The 25,922-nt window shown below is 40.1% G+C and overlaps 1 protein-coding gene across 1 annotated transcript in view; it reads right to left on the bottom strand.

Annotated features, from left to right (window-relative positions):
• Positions 1-25,922, bottom strand: part of EXOC6 (exocyst complex component 6) — a 113,112-nt gene that overhangs the window by 30,531 nt on the left and 56,659 nt on the right. The window contains exons 16-20 of the mRNA XM_015406625.1: positions 25,036-25,147; positions 23,077-23,211; positions 16,503-16,682; positions 9,070-9,099; positions 3,321-3,462 (exon numbers count right to left, since the gene is read on the bottom strand). Of these exons, the coding sequence (XP_015262111.1) occupies positions 3,321-3,462; positions 9,070-9,099; positions 16,503-16,682; positions 23,077-23,211; positions 25,036-25,147 (599 nt within the window). The remainder of the gene's footprint in view (positions 1-3,320; positions 3,463-9,069; positions 9,100-16,502; positions 16,683-23,076; positions 23,212-25,035; positions 25,148-25,922) is intronic.

Raw genomic sequence — 25,922 nt, forward strand, 5'->3', positions numbered from 1 at the left:
GGAGGTCCAGCAGTGGGGCCAGGACACTAAAAGCCCTCCCACTGTTGACCCCCCCCCCCAAGCACCAAGAATACAGAGCATCACTTGCCCCAGCCTGGGAGTTCCTATCTATACCTTGTGGCTAATAGCCACTGATGGACCTCTGCTCCATATGCTTATCTAATTCCCTTTTGAAGCCGTCCATGCTTGTAGCCGCCACCACCACCTCCTGTGGCAGTGAATTCCATGTGTTAATCACTCTTTGGGTGAAGAAGTACTTCCTTTTATCCGTTCTAACCCGACTGCTCAGCAATTTCATTGAGTGCCCACGAGTTCTTGTATTGTGAGAAAGGGAGAAAAGTACCTCTTTCTCTACCTGCTCTGTCCCATGCATAATCTTATAAACCTCAATCATGTCACCCCTCAGCCGTCGTTTCTCCAAGCGAAAGAGCCCCAAGCGCTTTAACCTTTCTTCATGGGGAAAGTGTTCCAACCCTTTTATCATTTGAGTTGCCCTTTTCTGCACTTTTTCTAATGCTATAATATCCTTTTTGAGGTGTGGTGACCAGAACTGCACACAGTACTCCAAATGAGGACGTACCATTGATTTATACAGGGGCATTATGATACTGGCTGATTTGTTTTCAATTCCCTTCCTAATAATCCCCAGCATAGCGTTGGCCTTTTTTTTTACTGCAGTCACACACTGTCTTAACATTTTCACTGAGTTATCTACTACGACTCCAAGATCACTCTCTTATGCTCAGATCACAGAGAAGGATACCAAGGCCCACAGGCCTAACCAACTGCCATGCCACATGAAACAAGTGTGCACCCCAGAATGTATTAAAAAAACACCTCTATTGTAGCACAGGGCAGAAAAGGCTGATTATAACAGACAAAATAGCAAATTTCTTTTATGAGGTATCTAGGAGGAGAGGCTCATATTAAGGCAATTCGGAATGTGATACCCCTCCAGCCTATCTTGAGGCTCTATGCTGCATGTGTATTTGATATTTTATGCCAATAAAGGTATTGTATTTGTATTTGTATTTGTAACAGACAAAATATCTTTGAGGAAAACTTCTCTGGCTATCCCAGGCCTTTTACTGAGAAACCAAGATTGCCTGGAACACGGGTTTAAAACCGTTCCTACATATCAACCACAGTATCTATTGTGGCACCTGTCAGTCAATCAAATCTAAAACTGTCCAATAGGGACTCCCTCCTACTCACTGCCTTGATAGGCATTTCAGCAGTGTATAAAGATGAAGTCAAAATGAGACTAGGATGTTGAATATGAATGAAATCTCTCTTAAAAATTCAGAAAGCTTTCTGCCTCACACAAGAGCTCATGAAAATCAAAACTGCATCCAAGTCCATAGGCTACATGCTGTTTGTAAACTGTCCAGTCATGTAACTGAATTGTTCAAATAACTCGGATGCTAAGGTACAACACTGCTGTTGTAACCATTAAACTCAAAGTGCCAAAGGAGGAATAATAAATCAAGAGGGTATTAAGCAATCTGGCTTAGTGATTCCTGGAATGTGGCCATGACAGAACTAATGAAATCTTCAAAACAAAGCAAATTCAGCACGTTCTAAAGAACTTTCTTTTTGGTATAACGTGCAAATTAAGCAATGCGTTCTGAGATAAAACGGTTTAGAGAACATTACTATACCCAATGATATGGTGGCTAGCCCCATTCATGAAAACAGCAAAACTAGACTGCCCATAGAAAAGGTATAGGACTCTACATATTCTGTGGACAACCCAGAGACGCAGAAAAATAAGACTGTAAATTAATTAGAAGAAGAAGACTCTGATGAATATACCGTTAGGAGTGTGGAACATTAGAGCAGATGAGTGTCAGTCAAAGGGGAAGGGTAAACCAGTCTGCTTATGCAGTCCTTTTTTTTTTTGCTTATGCAGTCCTGAAGGGGGATATCTATGGGTCTGAGGGATTTCCAAATTGCTCACCTTGGGCAATTCCTTATGGGCCCTCAGCATGTCTTTTGTATCACCAGTTAGCAAGAATTAGTGTACATAACCCCATTCTTATTTCCCCTTATCAATTCTCCTCAATGCAAGTCATCCCAAAGCACACTTACATGACATCTGCTAAATTATACGCAAGTTATACATAAACCAGAAGTGGATGAAGGAGAGCATTAGTTTAGGAAAAATCACCAGAGCATACTGGAATGAATTTTGCGAAGCATGTGACTGTCCTTTTAAAATGGAAGCAAGAAAGTACAGAGTGGAAAATCCTGAAATCTAGAACAAACTTTCCGATACAAGAAACTTTGGCGAAACCATACATTTCCTTTAAAACAGACCCCCAATTGGAGTTGTGACATTATCAAGAGGCATGACATATCACTCTGGCTTTGTTTTTTATTTATAGTATCTGTAATCTGTAGACCCGAGACTATACAATTCACCATTTCCAAAAAGGCATTTATGTTATCTGTAATCTGTAGACCCGAGACTATACTATTCTATATTTTAGGAAACTAGAGACTGGAGGGACTCGATGCATCATTTTAGTTTTGTGCCTATTCCAGACAGGATGCCTTCCATTTAAACTAACAGGCATAAAATCCCTTCTTTAAAAAACTGCTGCTATTAAATTTATTCAGACAGAAGATACTAATCCCTGACATTTTTATATACAGATAAAATCGTTTATGAAACTTATTTGGCATTCTTACAAGTAAATGTGACAGATACACATAGGTGTTACTTCTAGGACACAGCTTTATATGAAAGTTGATTTTACTGCAATTCATGGCAGCCAAAATGTCCAGTCTTTTCAAACCTCCCATGAACTGAAACTGCGCACCCTTTCTAATCAGTTTGTTCCATTACAAAATTTCTGTTATCGTAAGGAAACTATTCCTCATATTTGACATAAATGTACTTTACCATAGCTTAAAATCAGTAAAGGCCAGGAATCTTTGATTTACAAAGCAATCATTAGCTCAGGGTACTAGCGGCTCAATCCTATCCAGTGCAGTACCAACGGAGTAACTGCACAAGATTACACTGCAAACAATCATTATTTATAAAGTTCTTTCACAGCTCATATTTTTGTGAGCATGGTGTTACATGTCAAGTTTCTTCTTCTGAATAACAGAGAAGCATGCTGTGAAGTACAGATTAAGTTATGAGAGGCACAGCAATTCACACATACCATTCCATTTAAGTAAGATAAACTATATCTCTTCCCACTCTCCATATTCACCATTTCCAAAAAGGCATTTATGCTGTAGATCAACATTCTAACAAACCAAAGCAAGTCTGTCAACCTTAGTGTAGTACTCGGTCTCATACTTACATTCACACTGTATGACATCTAAGTTAAACTGCTGAATCGCTCCCATGCTTATTTGTTTTAAGTCATTATCCAACAGCATCTGCATCAGGGAGGTTGACAGATGCTGGCAAGCGGACATACAAGCAGTCTGTGCCACTTTCCCCTATCAAGAAAGGTAACAAGAATAAACAAGTACACAGGATCAGAATGTGCAATCTTCACCTACATTTACTAAGTTCAAGGCAACGAAACAGTTGTAATGTCCCAATTATAAGCAATTAGTTCTGCTTTAAAACAGCAGCTTCCTTTACAGGACAACCCTAAGCAGTTATACTTTAAGTGGTTTAGAAGGCTGTAGCTCTGTTTAGCATTGCACTGTTAGACTCTTAAACAATACTCAAACCGTTCCAAACAGTGTAAATGCGGACGGTATCACAAAGACATGTTCTTTGTAATGTTTGTGACTATGGTGGAAAAGCAATTAAAACTGACACATTACATACTTCAGCATCACACAGCGGAAAACACATGCTCACGGATTACTGACAACATGGACACTCTGAAACACTGCAGCACTCCACCCTTGCGTATTGGAATGTCCTGCTACTCTTTGCCACTTTCATTTGTATCTATAAACTTCTTTATTATCTGACGGAACCACTCTAAAAATCACATTTCCCAAGTCATATGCAGCCCTCTGCTGTTCAGAATTCACCTACATGTCAATGACTACATTTATCAGTGTGGTGCTTCACAGTGTAATTTGTAATATCTGTCATTGCCAGTGATTATTCTAAAAACAGATTAGAGCTAGCTGTGAACATGCTAACGTTTCCTGGGAACTGACTGCACATTTACTCAGAAGTAAACCCCATCACGTTCAATGAGTTCAATCCAAGTAAGCATCCATACAACTGATACCTTAGAATCACAGCTCATGTATTAACTCAAATTTAATTTGAATGAGAACTTTCCTCTGTAGCCAAATCTGATATTTTCTAATAAGTTAGACTGCCTATCATTTCAGAAGTTGAAAGACATTAGACAAAAAAGATGCTGCCAGTTAATGTCGCTAATTCATGAGTTAAAGTACTACAGCTTTTTTTAGAAATAACATCTGTCAATGCTATCGTATATTCTTTGACATAATAAATAGTAAACTTCAAAAGGAGAGAGAGGACAGCACCTAGCAAAACACAGTTAAGGTTTCATGGCCTGGACATACAGATCCCGACATTCACTGCATATGAAAACTGTGAAGTTGGTGGGCAGTTTTTGCAGGCAAGACACGGTATCCTTTGTTGTGTTGAGCTAAACAGTCAGTGCTATGAAACTCTTCCTTCCCCCCCCTAATTTCTATGTCTACCTTGTATGTTACAATATGTTCACATCTGTGAAAGCAAATTCTGCAGACCCATCCAATTAATGGGTATCCTTTAACAGAAATTTAAGTGAACTCTGTTCTGAAGCCAAAGTATTTGATAGGAACAGACCAAGTGTCAACAAATAACGCAAGGAATAAAGCACACCCAGCATGCTTAGACGTCTCCCAAACCCAGTGGTAATTACACTGGGAGACATGCAAGGCTACTCCCCAAACAGAACAATATCAATATGAATGGGGGGAAAGAAAGGAAAGAGGGAAGGGGGGAGGGAGAGAAGGGAGAACGAATCAATTAACTTAATTCAATTATGATGTAGCAGATTTAAGACACTTAATGGAAATGTCATTTTGATTTAATGGAACAACTGCATTTTGGTTTCATGCAGTGCTTCATCAAATCAGCTCCGTGTCCTATTTTTTTGTGCCACTGTAATGTAATAACAGTAAGCAGATTAATTGAGTTATCAAGAACAAAATATTTTAACATCCAATTCAATCCCACATATTGTAGACAGCACTGCTGCTGTTACAATATTCTATTTCACCTCTCTCACCAAACCTATGTGTTCAGCAATTTAAAGCTGGCATATCAATAGGTCTGGAGCACAAGGTAATGATTACAATAGATTAGATATGAAAAGTGAATTTCTATTATTCCTTTTGTTAGCTTTCATTCAAAATACATTAAACGCTTGTTATAAGTGATGTACAAATGCCAACACCCTAAAAATTAATACAACTGTTTTTAACTATGCACTCGGACTACAGGCTTATTGCTGTCAGGGCAGTCAAAGTAAAGCAAAAGGAGGAGAAAGAAACAGAACTGTTTAAAGTCTCTGAGTTTTACATTTTAGAGGAGGATAGAGAAGCAAGTCTGAGCTTTAACTGCACCTGAAATTGTTTTTATTGCTCACTTTTCCAAAAGTTTTTCAAAGATGTACTTAGCAAAATATAGGTCCTTCCGCACAGGAAGTACGCAAAACTGACAAAACAAATTTGCTTGTGTTTAATGGGATACTCATTTAAATTCATATTCATCAGTATAGCACTGTTGTCTATAGAATGCAGCAAGCGAAACATTTTGTTACCATTACTTCCTATTTCCTTTAAATGCAGTTTTTCAAGGACATATAAGAACACAATACTCATCAGTTAAAACACTGAATTAAAATCGTTCAGCTGCTTCCAAGTTCTCTTTAATTATTAGCATCAGAATACTGTTTAACATAACTACATTGATAAAACATATTTAACCTGAAGCGCCCTACAGCTACTAACACTTTTTGTCTTCATTACTCAAATTAAATGCATCTATCCAATACACATATTTCGTATTCCAACTTTGTAAGGCTCAAGAAATAAGGATTCTTTTATACATATATATAAAAAGGAACACCTGCTAGGAGTTAGGCATCTACATTTTACCCACCCCACATTTGCTGAAATACAAGTTTGTAAAAAGAGAAAACCCTTAGACAAACTTCTTATATTTCAAAGGAGTCTGTAAAAGAGAATCTGCTGACATGTTAAATCCTTTCTGTAGTATCCAAAAGCTTTTCTCCTAAGAACAATTGCTGTAAAGAGACGTTTGGCTCCTAGGAAATTCCCAAAGGGTCAGCCATATGCATCCTTCCATGGCACCTTTGCGGTGCAGCTTTCTAGACCCATGCTAGCTGTCTCAAAAGCAGCTTTCATCATTCACTACGGTGTCAGTCAATATGATTTATGGACTGCATTCAACAAAGTCAAAGCATATAGAATGAGAAATATGACTACAATCTGCTAATTTGTTTTGTATTGAGCCACTTAAGAGTCAAAGACCTGATGTCAGACTGAGCCCAGCAACACAATTAACCAGCCGGTGACAGATTCATCCATCCTCCCTGCCAGGCTGTGCCAATCAAGGACAGCATGAGACGGCATTTGGAAGAATCAGTAAGAAACCCCTTTCTTTAAGTAGCCTACGTGGGCTTTTGATTGACAGCTTCTGAATATCGCTTGCGGAGCACCACCGCCTTTTATCCAATAGTTCCTCACTGCAAGCTGTGAAATACGGCTTTTACTGCCAATCACAGGAACAATAAGACAATCCTCCAAGCAAACAGGAAACAACAAAAGTTGTCTGTTAGAGTCGAAGGAGAGCAAAAACATAGGGACAAATCCTTAGAGCCAGCACAAACCAAAAGGACCATAAGAACTACACAGTCCTCAAAAGGCAAATTGGCTTTAACTTCTAGTTGAGAAACTGGATAAGAGGACTGAACATCAATTACTTACTGTGGCATACAAGCTCTTTCGGCACATATCACTTTTTTCCCCCTCTGTGGAGAGCAATCTAGCAATAGGTTGGAACCAGTGGTTCTTCTTCCATTAATCAAGAAATATTTCATTGGAAGAGGACGTCCTTCCTCCAATAGTAGGATTTTTCCCCCAAGGAAAATTCCTAATTTAGCTAAATATTGGATCTAACCCAATATTCCCTCCCCCTTTCTGCTATAAATTATTATACATACATCTAATTCCCATGGTTAAGGAAGTGGAACTTTGTGAAGCTCAGTAAGTCAGAAGCTGGGATTGTGGCACCCTTTTGATTATGTATGTTCCATGTGTAAATTCTGGGACAGATAGTTGCCAGAGATTCTGTTCTTAAGGAAGATAGTTTCAGGTGGGTAGCCAGGTTAATCTGTAGTAGTAGAACAAATTTCAAGTCCAGTAACACCTTAGAGAACAACACAATCTTCCAGGGAATAAGCTTTTCTGAGACGAAACTCATCCGCCGAATGTCTATACCCTGGGACATTTGTTGGTCTCTAAAGTTGCTGCTGGACTCTGATTCCCACGCAGGCCTCTGATTCACCACTTATGCTGTTCCTACAGTCTCCTGTTCCCTAAGAACTGCAGTTTAGCGTGATCAATGGGCTGGCGCAGGAGGGGAATTCTGCCCTACTAACGCCTCCCACATTAGCAATATCAACATTGGGATCCAACCGAATTATTTGATTCCCCACCACCACCACCTTACAAATACTGTAGCATGATATGGGATTGTAAAATAAAATATTTGGTTCCCCTAAATGCAAGGCTTCAGGACACTTAAATGTGCTTATTTTAAAAATTACAAGAAAAACAGATAGATGCAGCTCCCGCAACATGTTTGCACTGAGATAAAAACAAATGTGTGCTTTCCATTTTAAGACACATATACAGTTTTAAGGCACATATACGGCAAGTCTATAATATTTTTGTGTTCACATTGCAACAATTTAATCAGTCTCTAATAGCAAAATGAAAGAATGAGTCCAAGAGCACCAATCTGCAAATTCTGATGGCCACAGGGCAACCATTTTTGGATTGCCTCATTCACTGACTGATTCTTCCTGCACAGCAGCTTTTGGCCTGCCATTCATTTTTACTATCTATTCTTACATAAGCTTTATATCCTTCGCTTTATATGTTGCATGTCTGCAAGAGTGAGCATTTCACTCTTCCTTCTTAACATTGTTTGTCAGTAAACATTTACATTCTTGAGTACCAGATAAGACAGAGAGATGAATTTTATTTATTCCTTCAAGTAATACATGTGCATATGTACATAATTCAGTATAATAGATATGGAACCAGTTTGACTTTCAGACAATTTTTTACATTCTGTTTTTTATTTTTCTGCTGAAGCACTGATTTCATAAAATATTCTATTGTATGAAACACTATTATCAGGCGAAACACATGCTACGGACAAATGAAAACTCTAAAAAGAGAGAGTTTTCCCAACCCAATTTTCAAAAAGCCAGCAATTCTATTTTAAAAGTAGCAATTATTTATTATAATGCAAATATTTGTGTTGGACTAAAGTAAACTTCTTAAAATAAGTTGATGACCTGAAAATAATTGGGGCATGAATCCTTTAAAGCAATCCATCATCTTTTTTTTTTTTTACGAAATACATTTGGGTGCAGACATTCTCCTAACTTCAAAAAGTATGTTTTTGAAAGAGGCTAAGAAACTTTCACCAGCTCTTTATTCTCAGCCACTATTTGGCCATTTTAACCCTATTTCGTATGCAGATCTCATAGCTGCATTTTGACACCTGACCTCACATCCAAGAGGTCTTGTGTCTTCTTTGAATGATCTCATTTCAGATGCAATGCATGCCCTATCATGTTTCTATGAGCCTTTAAAAGGTTCCTTCTGCCTTGATGTCCAAAAGACCAAGGTTAGTCTTCAACTTGGATTCTGCATGCAACTACACAACTTAGCAGTGACTAGATCAAATCGAATCAAGGTCTTTTTAATAATTCACTCCATACTGAAGCAATAAGCCTGCAGGCAGTTCATAGTTTTAAGTTTTCCATGTGCATGCTATTTCTAGAGCTTGCATCTACTTACCGACATAGCTGCATGGTCATTGTTGTTATTCTGAGAAGGAAACCAGTAAGGCAATCAAAACAAAACAAAACAAAAATTAAAAAGCACTGTCAACATTAAATTGCATTGGGGTAGCAGTCAGAAAGGAAAAGAGTTCTTAAGAAAATAAGCAATAAGCCTGCTAATAAGCTTTGGTTCCAAAAACCTGAGTGGTGGAAGTTACATTTATTATTAGGAACAAAATTCATTTTTTCTATTTCATGGCCATAAGGTTCTTGAGACAATGTACCAAGATAAAAAATCATGCAACAAAACAATCAAAACAAAAATAGACTCAATAGGACTTGATTTAACAGAAAACTTTGGTAAAGGGAAATAGAGCTTCTGCTTGAAGTTATGAAACCAAACAGATGCACAGTTTAAAGGATTAACTCATATTAATTCTCCAGTATGTCATAATAACAAAGTATAGCACTAATACAAGAGCCAGGAGAACAGCTCATTCAACATAAACATTATGTCTCAAAAGACATTTTGAAAACAGTCAGCTGAAAAGTTATTAGAAAAGGTTTTGGATCAAATGCAATTATCATGGTAATTCCAAATACTATGAGTGGGACACAACGTGCTGGGCTGCGGGTAGTCTTTCACTCATGCATACAGATATAAGCTCCTGCTTTCTAGTTGCAGGGCCCCCCACACACACACGCATACAACTGGGGGGGGTCTTCCAGAGAGGTTCTCCATGTAGTGTTCAGAGACGGCATATTACTCCCTTTTTCATATGTATGCAGAGTCACTTTTATTTCCACACACGGGGGGTGGGGGTGGAGTTTGGATCCTGGCCATTATAATCTGCCTGTTACTTAGCTCCTTTATTGAAAATATGTGTGGGAATTGTTTGTGTCTATTCAAGTCACAGCAAGTAATTTCTATAAAAATATTCACACTAAATTGATCGATGCACTACTAAAGAAAGCAAGATACTGCCTTCGACTTCTTTTTTTACACTAAAGCTCTTATCAGTAGATGAATCTAACAAACAATGTACTGAGCAAACATTTAGGGGAACAAAGCTGAAGAAATATACAATAGGGAATCTGCTGGCACCACACCAGCTAAGAGAAGTCTTATGTCTTTATCAGAAATGCCCATACAATACATATGTGTAGTTTTATGTGGGTGTTCTTTATGGTTTAATACATTATATATACTTGTCTTCCACAGAACACTATGAAACAGAAACAGTTTTGAAATTACACCATGTAAAATTCACAGAAAGTTAACTGAACATTTGCGGACAAATGTAAAAACCACATGCTACAAATACTACTTCTTCCATACCATTGACTAGCTTTGATTTTTCACTTCACTTAAGTGACAAGATTCCTGCACATTTTAAAGACACAGATATAATACATAAAAAGTACAAAAGGACTCCTGCTACAATGCAGCTAGATTCTGCTTTATGCTTAAATTAACTCTCCTCTGTACCAAGGATATTTGGTGGAAAGTGTTGTCAAATATCTGCAGGGTTCTAAAGACAAGAGGTGTTCAGAGGTAGTTTCCCATTGCCTGCCACTGTGGAGCAACCCAGAACTTCACTGGTAGTCTCTCATCCAAGTACTATCTAGGGCCAACCTTGCTTAACTTCTGAGACCTTATGAGATCAGGCATACTAATGATGTAACCAGCCCAAAACAAGATGGACTAAGGAAGTTACAAACCTAGTCCACCAGTCAAGATTTGGTAAACATTTCTGCAATACTGCCAGGAGGCCTAAGAACTTGGAGTTAAACTCTTAACATGTTCTCTAGAAGTAAATTTGTCAATATTCTCCATGTAACTTAACTTTAAATGTGAGATTAGACTTTGGTGGCTTTACTAGAAACACTCTCCTAGGAGTATGCTTGGTACAGAACAGTAAGTGGTGCTAGTAGTTCTGCTGTCTGGCAGACTTTAGTGTTAAGGCCAAAGATGTCCAACTAGTACAGGGCTTTCCTCTCTTCTTGATGTACATACTGCCATAGACAAGCCTACTCTGTAAAGCAAATGACAACAGATGGTAAATTATCCATTGTACAACACAAGACAGTCACATGCTTTCAGGTTTCTAGCTAGTGCTTTTAAAGAATGAGGCTTCCCTATGTCCTCTATCTTATTTTGATCCCCAGATACTGAGTAGAGTTTGGGTTCTCTGTCTGCCCACAGGGGCCATCCTGAGTCTTGGGGGGGGGTATTTTGTGTGTGTGTATATGTGCTTGTGAGCCTGGAAGTCATGGTGAGTTCTGGTAACCCCTAATAGGGCTAGGACATTTCAGAGAGGTGGCTTTGATATTACCTGCCTCTGTGTCCCAGCCAGGGTCACCCCTACTTAGCTTCCATGATCTGGCGAGATTGGGCTTGCCTGGGCTATCCAGGTCAGGATGGGCCATCCTGCGTCTTGATTGCCTTCAGATCACATGGAAGGCTGAGCTTTTTTCTTCATTAAGATAGCAACCATTCTTTACAGAAAACATGTGAAATTTATATCACCTTAATTACAAAAAGTGTCAAGAATACTAGAGCATTAGGATCATACCTAATCAGCAAGTGTAACTGCACAGAGTATGCTCCAACAGGCAGAAGAATTAATTGAGCTTCCTGTGTGCTCATTAGGGATGGACACGAAACACATTTTTGAGGTTTGGGTCGTGGTTCGGCTGATTTGTATCAGTTCGTGAGCCAAACAGCTGAGCTCTTTTCTGTGAACCAGCATAAACTGCATCAAAATTCGTGGAAGTTCATGGTGGTTCTTCAGTTTGCAAACAATGCTTCGTGAACCACAAATCGGCCAAAATTTGTGAACTTTAGTTCATCAGCCAATTTGTGTCCATCCCTAGTGCGTATACATTCCAATGGTGTGACTTACTTCTGCTCTACTCCAGTGGTTCCCAACTTTTTTGGTATGGTGACCCATAAGTCCAAATTTATTTGGTGACCTATCCAGGGCTGACCCATGGGGGGGGGGGTTGCTCCCTAGGAGAACTGTGACCTCAGCATCCATCTAGTCCAGCATTGCATTTTCCACAGTGGCGAACCAGATGTTTTTGAAAAACCAACAATTGCACAAAGGGTATGGCTGCCACCAAACTAGTAGCTTTTTGAAGTATACAGCCTTTGCATATAGACAGCTTTCTTTTCCCACTTCTGACAAACAGGCTGGGCTACTGAAAGAACAGCACCGAGACACAGCCTATGTCCATACAACTTCTCTGGTTTTTCCACGGTGCACTGAATAGCTTCTACCCACCCTCCAGCCTTCTTCACGCTACTACCATAAAGTTACTCGTTGCCAGATGGATGGCTCCCCCCCATTATTGTTGCAAAGGAAGGGAGTAATGAGAATGAGAAGCTGGCAAAGAGGAAGAGGAGAAAGAGAGAACAATTTGAAAGCAGGAGAGGCCATTAGTTAGGAATAGCCTACAACCCACTTTCAGAGGCTTCGCAACCCACTTTCGGGTCCTGACCCACAGGTTGGGAAACACTGCTCTACTGTGTACTCTCTTAGCAGCTGTGTGCTCTATTTAGCAGTAAAAAAAAAAAGTGCCACTACCAACTACCTAGGGAGTGCTAGAAGAGTTCATGCTGACTGCAAGCCAGGTTTCTGTCAGTATTTGCAGAAATTGTCATGGCCCAGGAGCAGGGCTTCCCAAACCTATTTTCTTCTATCTTCTCTTTTTCCTCCAACCCCAAACGTTTCTGGGGATATGGAAATATTTGCACAAAATACAAAACTGTCTCAGATAGAGACTTTCTTAATCTACCCCACCAACCTCCAAAAATACCAAACTTCCTGCTGTTCCCATCAGCCCATCTATTCCTGTTTTGATCCTCTCAGAACAAAGACCACACACACACAAGTTTGCAAGAACAAAACATTCTTCATGGTCTGAGCACATTCAGAGCTTGATCTGCACTTGCATCAGTACCATAAATGGAACATCACCACTTCAGACAGCAAGTTGAGGGAATGACATTTTTAATGCTCTGCACAAAAGCCACAGTGTACACCAGAAAACCAGTTTTGGGAATCAGATCTGTGCAAATGACACACATTCATTGGGATGGATCTACCTCTTCAGGGACGCAACAGATCCCAAGATCCTTCCTCTCACACACACACCCAGAACCAGCACTTTTTTCTGGCCTAAGGATTGCTTATTCCCAGTGTTGCAGTACCCACATGGAGTAATAGCTACATGGGCTGGGAGAAATTAGTCAGGAGAGGGAAGTGGGAGAAATCCCATTAGCAGAGCTATGCTGAGAAAAGTGTCAAAAAGGACAATTTGATTGCTGCCCCCTCCACAATTGCAGCCACATGGCTACAGACTTTCCTGCAGACAGAAAGGACTGCTAGGGCAAGGGGAAACGAAGGTCTGTTGACCTGGCCAGACTTTCTGATGGATGAATGGCTGGATCCAACCCGTGGTCCCTGCATGATTTACTGCATGATTACAGAACTGGGAAGCCTACTTATACCAGTATGATGGTTCTAGGACAGATTGCACATGCTACATCATTTGATAAGTTTAGTTATAAAAAAAAAATCTCTTAGGCAAATATAGATTATTGCGATTTTTTAAAATAAATAGAACTCATAATTTTTACTTAGACAGCAGGGGGAAAGGGTTTATATCTTGATGAGTGATTCACAAGGAAAACAGTAAGCACACAGATTTGTTCTCTGCAACACTTGTAATGAAGCCAAAACATTCTTCTTTAACACTACTGAGGTTAGGTGTGCAACTACCAATATTACTGTCCACTTGTTTTGTTCTGAAAAGTTTGATTAAAAGCAGTAAATGGTCAGGTTTTTACAGTGACTTCATAGATTTCTTAATTTATAGCACAGTACTATATGTTTGTGGAGCTGCGGTGGCTCAAGTGGTTAAGACGCTGAACTGCAGGCTGTGGAAGGTCAGTAGTTCAGTGGTTCAAGACCCGGGTGCCGCAATACAGGGTGAGCTCCTGTCTCTAGTTCCAGCTCCTGCCAACCTAGCAGTTCGAAAGCAAGACATTGCAAGTAGATAAATAGGGACCACTTCGGTGGGAAGGTAACAGCGTTCCGTGCGCCTTGGTGTTTAGTCATGCCGGCCACATGACCACGGAAACGTCTTCGGACAGCGCTGGCTCTTCGGCTTTGTAACGGAGATGAGCACCGCAACCCTAGAGTCGGATTCGACTGGCTTTCGAGCAAGGGAACCTTTACCTTTACCTTTACTATATGTTTAGAACTCTCAATGAAAATGTTCCAACCAGTCATTGTTGTTGCCCTTTTCTGCACCACTTCAAACTTTATATCTGTTTATAAGGTGGGACAATCAGAATGCTACTCAGTTTTTCAAGCATGGCCACACGTATATGAGAAGTTTACAAAACCAGCAACTTTATTATCAACCTCTTTCCTAAGAATACCCAGTATAGAATCTGCCTTTTTTTTTACTACCACTACTTACTCAGTCAACATTTTCATTGACCTTGTCAGTCAATGCCAAATCAGACCCTATCAGTTCACATGTAAGGGCAGGATGTCTTGTCACTTTACATACATGGAACCTGATTTGCCACTTTGAAAGTGTTGTATCTAATTGACTGCAGATAATGTAATTAGATACTGGGCCCCTCTAACTTTTGGTGGGGATACCTTACTCTTAGATAACACCATACCTGTATTAGAGTGGGGAGCAAAGACACAGCTAGTGAGGGGAATGGGGCACATGACCCAAGAATACATTCCTAAATCTTCAGCAGCATCACTGTAGAATCTGGGAAGTACTCTTATTCATTATGACCAGAGAGAACATATGCAGCCTTCAATGTGAACAAACCCTGTGACAACAGATAATAAAGTTGGGAGTCCTAGTTCTAAGCAGGAGCATCTTCTTCTCAGGGGCAAAGGTCCCCACAACTGCACCGCCCCTGAAACCTCTTGCACTGGCCATGGTTGCATATGTATCAATGCTAATCCGGAAAGGCATTAACTTGCAGAAAACTCATATTGAAGACACAACCTTAGTGAACTAAATGTTTGGTTGATATACTGTCTAATGTAAACGAGAGACATAGTCAATTTAAGATCTGTGTTTTGTGCCACAGCGTATCATATAATTATATATTTGTAACAAACCTCCAAAGTGTTCCTTGCTGAAATCCTTTAGTATAGTACTACCAAGACTTAACATAAATATTCTCATATAAGACAAGAAAATAGACTGCACTAAAATCAATGTGTCACAGAGAATGGACATAATATTTGTTTTTAAAGCATCTATGGGAAGATGGAAAATGTTGACAAGCTGCAGTCGACTTATGGCAACCCTGTAGGGGTTTCAAAGCAAGCAACTAACAGAGGTGGTTTCCCATTGCCTTCCTCTGTAAAGCATCTATACTATATCTTAAATGAAGTGAAATTTAAATTCATATGCTCAAAAGTTCAAAGTACCTTTTTGTGTGTGTGGGCATTTGTGTGTGTGAGAGAGCGTGCACGTGTGTATTTATGTGCTTGCATGCCTGGAAGTCATGGCAACTTCAGGTGACCCCAGTGGGGTTTGAACATTTTCAGAGAGGTGGCTTGATAGCTTGCCTCTGTGTCCCGCCTGGTATTCCTTGGAGATCTCTCCCAATTACTTGCCAGGGTCGGCTCTGCTTAGCTTTCAAGATCTGACGAGCTCAGTCTTGCTTGGGCTATCCAGGCCAGGGTGTTCAAAGTATGATCTTGAAGGAAAATCTTTTAAAAGAGTCCCACAAACCCAGTGTGGGCTACTGCCATTGTCTATGATCTGGATCTTGCTTACTCTCCGTAATCTAAAGTACTGAAGAAGCCATATAAAAGCTTACTTATGGAAGCAATATTCTTTAAGAGCCGGGTTGCTTTCAATAGCTTGAAAGTATCCTGGAAATATTGCCTGACTGATCGGGAAGCAATCGACAGAATCTAGAATCTTTTCACATGACTGGGAGCTCCTGAGGTCTCTGTGTCCAAATGCAGATGTAACATGCCCATTTCTTAGCTGTGGTTAAAAGGTGGTAAAAGGCCAAGTGCTGACAGACCTGTCACTTCTTGGTTTTAAAAAAATCCTTTTTCCTTTCCCTTGTCATTGTTAAGATAGTATTATACCTGCACTGATGCTAACCAGCATTAGTTTTAGAAACAGCATTTCAAACCAGGGTTTGACTCTGGTTTGCAAATCCTAGTACGAGTCAACCCTCGTAAGCTTCTGTACAGATATACTACTACAGATTACATGGGGGAGGTGAGATATATCATGCAACTCTATGGCTCACTCCTGTTCTCTTAACCATGGGTAAAAAACAGACACAGTTGTTATTTTTCATTTTCTATTTCAAATCATCCTTGCATTGAACATACTAAGACAAACTAATCTACTATCACCTGCATTTTGTATACTTACAGGCAAGTGAGTAAAAACCTGAAAGGTGCTTCTTAAGAAGTTAATCAGGTCCATTAAATAGCCGCTGGCTCTCCCATCTGGTTCAGTCATTGTCCAGTCATAATCAGCAAGCTGAATAAACTCATCAATCTTTTGGTTGAGCTTGGTATAAATCTCCCCTTCGGCAGCATGTCTTGCATCCTGAGGGGTGGGGGAAGATACGGTAAGCACATTTCAAAATGTTACTGATGTGGAGATAATTCCTATAAATGTTAGAGAAGACTCAATGAGATCCAAGAAGAAGGAAAAATCCATTAATGGTTATTTTTTGATCCACATTGTAATACATTGCTTGAAATCAGTCATAGTACAATGATAACTATATTACTAAGATGCTTTATATTTCGGCCTTGGGTTGGAAAGATCACATGCGAGTGCATGGGAAGAACCACACGACTTATGAAAAATACTACACAGCCTTCCACTGGATAGTGTCAAAAACCCAAATCATACCTCTATTTAAAAGGGAAAAAAATCTGTATTGATTTACATTAATTTGCTTGTTGGACCATGATATGGAATTAGGCTTGTCTTTCTGCTTTTGGATACTGCTAATAACCCACTGTTGTACAACTTATATTGATTAGGATGCTTCCTTCCCAAATTCAGGTGATCCAAGGGAAACAATGACATTAAATAGGATCTGAATAAGACCATATTTAATTGTTTTAACAGACAATTAGAACAAGTAAGGTTACAGTTCATAAAAAAATCTTGTTTTAAGGAAACAGTGAATGGGATTATGCATGAGGCAACATAAATGGGACAGAAAAAGAAAATTCTCAGTTATTTTAAACATTATTAACATAAGCTGCTTCTACAAGATGTAGTTAATAACAGCAGAGTGTTCTGAACTGCGGGATGGCTAGATTCATTAAATGAATCCAGCTTTTCCTAAAAAGGTACACTGGGATTAATAAAAAAGGGATTTCCAATTACAAGTGAAGCATGTGCAGTGGTGCCATTTTCTGAGATAAAAATAATAAGTTTAAGTAATATTGAGTGCAGTGGGAGGGAGGAATCTGCAAAGGGTGTGCCCTTATAACCTGGCTGGATTTGTTAGCCGTTAATTCCCCAGGCACTTAGATACCACCAATGACAGTCACAGCAGGACCCACAGACAATTAGATAATGCACATATAAGGTTCAATACAGGAATCTCATTAAGGCTACTGTTTAAACCCAGGATGGAAAAAAATTAACCCAATGCACAGAAATAAGCACCTTAATACTATATTTGGTATATGTATAAGCAATAGACTCAATATTTACAGAATGAAATAAGAAAAATATTTATTGAATAATGAAGGAGGGAATTAAAACTATTACTACCAATTACACCAATGACTTCCACCTATAGCAATTGTTTTTTGCACATTTTATCAAAACAGATTTTGGAATCTGGGCTCTAAAGTTCCATTGAACAATAATTATACTATGACTATGCAACAGATAACAACAGTAACTTTCAATACAACTTTCTCAGACTGTGGAACATAATATCATGAATAAGTAAAGACCAACAACTGTCCATAATAGTTTCATGACTTATATTTGTTCTTCCAAGCTCTAAAATAATAAACATGACAACAGAAGGTACTAGGTAGGGCAAATAAGGAAGGAGGCAGAAAAAGGGAGGTGTTGGGGTGGGAACTGGGGGCAGAGAGAGGACCAAGGAAGAAGAGAACCCGCAGGAGCTGCAAGGGGGAGGGGATTAAGACAGCTAAGGCTTCTTTGGAAGAAGGTGAGAAGGACTAAGAAGGGGAGAAGTTGGTAGTCATGGGAAAGGTAATGGAATGTCCCCTTCCTAAGAGCCCCTGCAGATCACTCTCTTGTATAACTATGACAATAGAAAGCAAAGAAGCATGTTGTGTTCACAAACTGAATTTTGATGTGAACACATAATTTTTTATGTACATGTTAAAAACAAAGTATATATAGCATCCTTTAATGTGACACATAAATAACACCCTGGAAAATTAAATATTCTCATTTACAAAAGTGACTATAAAAGACCAATTTAGTAAATGTTTCATGAGAAAGCAAAAAAGAAGAAAGTGATTGCCACATGTAGCACAGAACTGATATTTCAGCAAGCCCTGGCCTTCATGAATCTGTGGGAAGAGGCAGCAGGGCATCCAGACATGCAGAGATGCAACCAAATACGGAGTGGCCCACCCTACGAGCCTGCAACATTTGTCCTTGCCTTTGTGGGGGTCTAATGATTTAGTGCTCAAGGACACAAGAAATGACAGAGCACACATGCTCAGTTGTGATGATACTGCTGTGCTGCTGAACACAAGAAAATGGTGAAAGGTGACTTTCCAAGAATCTGGTTTGCAGATTATTCAGAATTTCTTGATCATGTCAGTCTTAAATTACAGATATACAAGTGGGGGACCCACAAGGACTTGCAGGGGGAGGGGTTTCATTTCCTCCTATATCCACTCCTCCATATCCTTTCCCATTTCTCTGCTTTCTTCCATCCTTCTCACACACCAGCCAATATACCTGTTATCTGCCACCATCTTCAGCTTTATTTATTTACTTAATTTATCTCACCTTTTTCCACAGCAGGAACCCAAAGCATTCCTCTACTGCATTTACCCATACCACAAGCCTCCAAGGTGAATTAGGTTGAGAATGTGACAGATCACCCGTGATATGAGTGCAATTGTGCGATAGTGCCTCGCACTGCTAGTGTGGAAATCTAGCCACTATACCATGATGGCTTTCCATGCAGTGGCTGTTGTTGAATAATAGCAAACAGCTGGGCCTTCCATTGGTTGCTGTCATTAGTCCTTCCTCAAAGGCAAAACAAGCCTGAAAAGGGCCCTGCCCCTTCTCCCCAGCTTTCACTGGCAAAAGCCAGGGCTTGAAGGCTGACAACACTGTTGTGGTTGCCTAGCAGCCCCCACAATGACCACTGCAGAGGACATTCATTTCTTAAAAGTACAAGTAAATGTACCCTAAAGGTAAATGCTGCTTCTATTTTTTTTGGGGGGGGGGTTAAGCCCCCAAATGAAGGGTTTCTTTTTAAGATTTCAGATTTTTCTGCAAACCTGGAGATTTTCTCATTGGCGATCATTTTATTTGGAAAGACTGGTGATCATTTTATTTGAAAGCAAATACTATATTTACCCTTCAGTATAATTTATATTATATAGATATGGACCTCCAGACCACACTACAACAACTACAATAGGTGAATCTGTTGCACAAGAAAAAACGCTATGTATGTGCTGTTTTGGCTTTCACTGGCTTTATAGTTTGCCCTACTTTTAAAATTAATTGCAGCATTACAGTGTCCCCAAGGCTGAAAATACATAAGCATCATGAGAAATACAAGCAGGATGTTTTTATCCTAACTTTACCCTTCTTTAAAATATTGATGTCAGAGATTAGCAATGGAATTTGATAGGCTTAGTTTTACATTTAGTTACAAAATAAAAAGTACTGAAGACAGGACTAGTCTCAGAAGGAATAATCCTCTTTAGTTTGTCAGTCTGTGAAATCCTGTCCTTTTTGGGTGTATTCACAATCAGGTAATGACTTGGAATTTAAGATACCAATATCCTGGAACCAATTGAAGCTTTCTTTAAACCTATGTTACAAAACATTTAAAGCACACAGGAATACAAATATATTATACATAAACTGTATGAAACTACACTATTCGCTACACTGACATTTGGCAAATATTCTTCATTAAAATAAAAAAATTAAAATTCCTTTCCCTCTTGGAAATACAGCTAAGTACTACAGATTTTTTTCCCCTCCCAACCCCCCATACTACCTGGCATTTGTTTTTTAAACTGAAGGAGGTTTCAAAAGGAGCTTCAGAGTAGGGTGGGGCTAGCACAAGCCAACAAATGAGCCTATGCCAACTGATTTGGGACTAAATCTCATGGAAAACAGAGGTATTTAATTCCGAGTAAGCATATGGAGAATTGGGCTACAAGCAGCTTTCTGAATCTCCAGATTATTCATAATCTCTACATGTCATGCTATTTTTGTGCCAAATCACATCATTTTGCTTGTCTGTTAAAAAACAAAACAACATATATGGCAGGGGAATATTCATACTAATTCAATTATTTTGCGGTAAACAAATAAATAATCTGCACTGCCTTTTAAGGCCAGAATGGGGGGGGGGGTTGTGCTCTACTCCCCTCTTGAGAAAAGTTTGCCAGAGGTTTTTTCTAATGCCTCCGAGGGAAGAGGTTCTATAGAAACACCACCAACTCCCAAGACAGTTTTATGCCAGTGGAAATCCTTTCTGCAGACAAGGGATCAGAGAATGCCTCTTTCCCCAAGTCTTGACCCCAGAAGAAACGAGGTTGAAAGCTGTAAACAGGCAGTGCAAAGGGCAGGTCTAAGGGGAACAGCATGTCTGCCTCTATAAGGCATGCGATGCCAGAACAACGATCCCACTGGACCCTACTCTAACTCAAAAACCACTTACAGCAGCCCACTTAGAGTCCAGAAACATAAAGTTGCTGTTCTTAAAGCCAGCCACTCTACCCCCCGTCAAACATTCTTTCTTATGGAAACTTCACAATGCTATGCCATTGGAAATGTACATTTCTTCGTTAATGAACAACATGTATAATCAAGTCTAAGAAATGTGTAGGTGTAAGTTAGAAGATGTCGGGCAAAAACAGATTCTCAGTTTGCCTCCTCCCAGATATGACCCCATCGATATCTAAAATGGCACACAGTTTACCATGGATTAACCTTAATGAGATTATGCCACTTTAAATTAAGCCAATACTCTGAAAGCGATGACATGTATATCATAACAATAATGAGCTCATCATGTATTTAGGTTCACCATGGAACTGGCTGTTCTTGTCCTCAGTGGCACAGTAAGTTTACAGGGAAAGGAACGATTATGCTAGTTCTATATATTATTTATGGACTGCACTATGCACATGAACCATCCACGGAGAGAAACCGTGAAGCAGTTGCTGCATCAGCTGTTACCAAGAACACCTGAAAGGCTTCAGAGACTCCTGGCTTTAGAAATCATGTTGGGAATCAGACTACATTGAATTGGGTAGATTCTGAAATGCCACGAAGTCGCAGCTGACTTACGATGACCCCATAGGATTTTCAAGGCAAGAGATGAACAGAGGTGGTTTTGCCTTTGCTTGCCTCTGTGCCGCGTGACCCTGGACTTCCTTGGTGGTCTCCCATCCAAGTACCCCCTAGGGCCATCCTCGCTTAGCTTCTGAGATCTGATGAGACCAGGCCAGCCTGGAACATCCAGGTCATGGTTTTGGAAACGTTAAAATGCCATTTAGGGGTTCCCAGTGGAGGGTAGTGTGTGTGCAAAGAGACTCAAGGCTGAAATTCAGAAAGGAACATCTCCAAAATGTGGATGTTCCTTTCTGAATTTCAGCTGTAAGTCTCCTTCCCTTCCTGAGTAGTTTGGTGTAGTGGTTAACTATGCGGACTCTAATCTGGGAGAACCGGGTTTGATTCCCCACTTGCACCTGGCTGGATGACCTTGGGCAAGCCATAGTTCTGATAAGAGCTGTCCTTGAAAAAAAGCAGTTTCTGTCAGAGCTCTCACAGCCCCACCTACCTCACAGGGTGTCTGTTGTGGGGAGGGGAGGGGAAGGGAAAGGAGTTTGTAAGCCGCTCTGAGACACCTTTGGGTAGTGAAGGACAGGCTATAAATCATCATCATCATCCTCCTCCTCCTCCTCCTCCTCCTCCTCCCCATATTAACTAACAGTTTACACGGATCATAAAGGATACTGCCCCATGCAGGGGAATAAATGCAGTCAAACCAGAGAATTCAGAAACCTTTCATCTGACCTGAGGGCCTCTACCCTTAAGCAAAAGAAAGAAAAGTCCCCCAAATTGTTGGATGTTTATGACACTATTCTACTGTACTGGAAAGTGGCACCTTTAAGACCAAGTTTTATTCAGGTACAAGCTCTCCCTCCTCTGCGAGGACAGATCTGTACTCCCCCCCCCAATAGCTAGCAATCCAAAACAGTCCAGTGGTGTCTGAGCGGTGGGTGTTGCCTTTTGACACACTTCCAGTGATGTCAGGAGGTGTGGCATATGCAAATAAGTTATAATAATAAGTTATGCTAATGAGCTCCTGCACCTCTTTTTCTACTAAATGACCCCTGCTTAGCATTACTTTAGGGCCAGCCCTCTATCAACTTTGGTCAAGGTGTCCCAAGTCATAAGAATGTAACAACTGCTCTCCTGGTCCAGACCAAAGGTTAAATTGATCCAGACCTCTCTTCAGCAGTAGTTTTCCAGATGCTCCAAGGAAGATCAAAAATAAAGTGTGGTTGAGGTGCATTATTTTGCATTATTCTCCAGCCGCTGATAATCACACATTAGCACACCCTTCTGAGTATGGAGGCTTGCTGAAACTATAATGTGGCCATCTGATGCATTTGAAACTTATACCCCAAACACAGAATCAAAGTATGAAGCACCTAGAAAAGAAGAAAAGAGTTCCCGAGATTGGAACCTTAGTACTCTGAAATGGCAATGTTTCACATACCTTAAACGTTGAAAGACCATAAAGCCTTGCTGTGTGAACAGTTTCCTGGGAAATATTTGTAATATTTGTTATAAAGTCCTCAAGGTATTTACATGCTTGCTCCAAATGTGTTGTGTTTATGATAATTTGTACCAGCTGAAAGAGAAAAGAGCAAGTTAAGGTAAAAATGACATTTTTCTAAGGCAGAATATTTGTAATGTTTTATCAATTGTACTATCCTATGCAAATGGGATTACCGTTCCCAGGTGGGGGCACGGGATCCCCCTCTTTCATGGGCTCCTGCCTGCTGGCGGCCAGCTGGCCAATGGGAGGGAATTCCCCCCACTCCAAACAGCGATGTTGTGCACAACACACTGATGTCACCCGGAAGTGATGTAGGCATGTTGGTGATAGGGGTGGTGGTGGTGATGCTCTGATTTTTGGGCAAAACTCTATGGTTTGAGGGAGATTTTACTATAGAGTTTTTCCCCAAAACCAGAGTGTCGCCCCCAATCTCATCAGCAGGCCTACATCACTTCTGGAACACACAACCTCCCGAATCCCCCTACCAGCATGACGATCGGACCAGGCAACCCTATATGCAAAAGTTCCAAATCTGAATGGGCTATAATAAAGAATAAAAAGATGTCAGATAGTACATTTCAGCTTTTCTATCTTCGGGGAACTCATTCCACACTGGCTTACCTATCAAAGAACCTCCATGTCCCTGCCACAGAATACCTGTGTATCGCAAGAGATGCCATATCCTACATTTCACATTCAGAGCCTGTGGGATGCTCGTAATGTTGAGCTTTATTCACCTTGTATGAATTCAGTGCACATTCTAGAATGCACCCAAAACTCTCCCTATGACTGCAAGTTGCTGTAATATCAAATGCATATCAATGGAGCTTATTATTCTTTATTGTCTGTCAGCTATGCTGTCATAAGGGTTGGGGGTGTCTCAAGTATCACTGCATTCTTTCTTTGCTTCTGTAATGCTTGCTTATCTATGGTCTTTCAGGTGGTGTGAATTGTTTGGACTTCAGGGAACCGTGGGAGCGCTTTCGGTTCTCAGCTTTGGCTCTAACGGCCTGGGGCTCCTTCTCCCGCGTGCGGGAATGTGGCTAATTGGCCTAAGGAAGGGGGGATGCATACGAATACCCTATATCCCATTATGCTTGTAGGGGAGACGCCATTCTTAACGATGGCCTTGTTAATGCATCTATAGATCTGCAATAAAGTATAACCTTTCTATCTTCAGGGGAACTCATTCCACACTGGCTTATCTATCAAATAACCTCCATGTCCCTGCCACAGAATACCTGTGTATCGCAAGAGATGCCATATCCTACATTTCACATTCAGAGCCTGTGGGATGCTCGTAATGTTGAGCTTTATTCACCTTGTATGAATTCAGTGCACATTCTAGAATGCACCCAAAACTCTCCCTATGACTGCAAGATGCTGTAATATCAAATGCATATCAATGGAGCTTATTATTCTTTATTGTCTGTCAGCTATGCTGTCATAAGGGTTGGGGGTGTCTCAAGTATCGCTGCATTCTTTCTTTGCTTCTGTAACGCTTGCTTATCTATGGTCTTGCATTTTTGCACTTCAGGGAACCGTGGGAGCGCTTTCGGTTCTCAGCTTTGGCTCTAACGGCCTGGGGCTCCTTCTCCCGCGTGCGGGAATGTGGCTAATTGGCCTAAGGAAGGGGGGATGCATACGAATACCCTATATCCCATTATGCTTGTAGGGGAGACGCCATTCTTAACGATGGCCTTGTTAATGCATCTATAGATCTGCAATAAAGTATAACCTTTCTGATAAGCGTGTACTCGATTGCTGGCCGTGGAACCTGACATTGTCATTGGGAAGCTTCTGAGAAACAATGAGATTCCCTGGAATACACTGGAAACCACTGAAGTGCACAATATAGCACACTTTATGCAAAGACGTGTCTCTCCCTTTACTTACCTCTGTCAAACCTATGTGAGGCTTTTTGATGAGGTTTTGTAAACAACTGCTTAAAGTTCTAGTCAGCAGCAAGTTTGTAGACTTTCTAAGCATATCATCTATTTCTGTTGAACTGAAAAACAAAGTTTGAGTTAAGGTGCATGATGAAAATTGCCAACAAGACCATTAAACAATCATCCAGTCTTTTGAAAAATTAAAGGGGCAGAACACAAAATGCTCTACCTCTTACCACTACAGATAAATTTAGAATTTCAACAACCATTCCATATGCAAAAGAACCTCCTCAGGCAAGCTCCTCCATTAGCATGTCACAGCCTGGGAATCTCCTACAAGATAATGACTCAGCCCTACCCCACCTTCCTGAGTAGATATAAATTGCCATTTTTCTTCTCACACTGACACAGAGAGTACTCCATCTTTCTGTGTTATATCTCTGAGGATGCCAGTCACAGCTGCTGGCAAAACATCAGGTATTATAATACCAAGACCACGACCATACAGCCCAGAAAATCTACAACAACTAATGAACTCTGGCCTTTGACAACATATATATTGATGTTTCCTCAAAATTTGCGAAGTATTATTCTACACTTAATTAGGGCTGTGAGGATCAATTTTGCTAGGCATTGGAAACAAGAATCAGCACCTAGAATCCAAGAATGAATAGGAAAAAAGTAAAGAGATTTATCACTTGATTAAACTGATGGCCTTAAAGAATGGGAAAAATCTACAGCAGATTAAGTCAACTTGGAAACCAATTATTCAAAACTATTTTGCTGAATAGGGACTTTTTATATACAAAAAATGAAACAAAATATTGAACAAACAAGACAAATGTGTAAGTAAATAAAGAACCTCAATGACAAGAAAAAGTTATGAGCCATAGA

Source organism: Gekko japonicus, unplaced genomic scaffold (assembly GCF_001447785.1).
Source record: "Gekko japonicus isolate JY-2015 unplaced genomic scaffold, Gekko_japonicus_V1.1 scaffold165, whole genome shotgun sequence".
NCBI lineage: Eukaryota > Metazoa > Chordata > Lepidosauria > Squamata > Gekkonidae > Gekko > Gekko japonicus.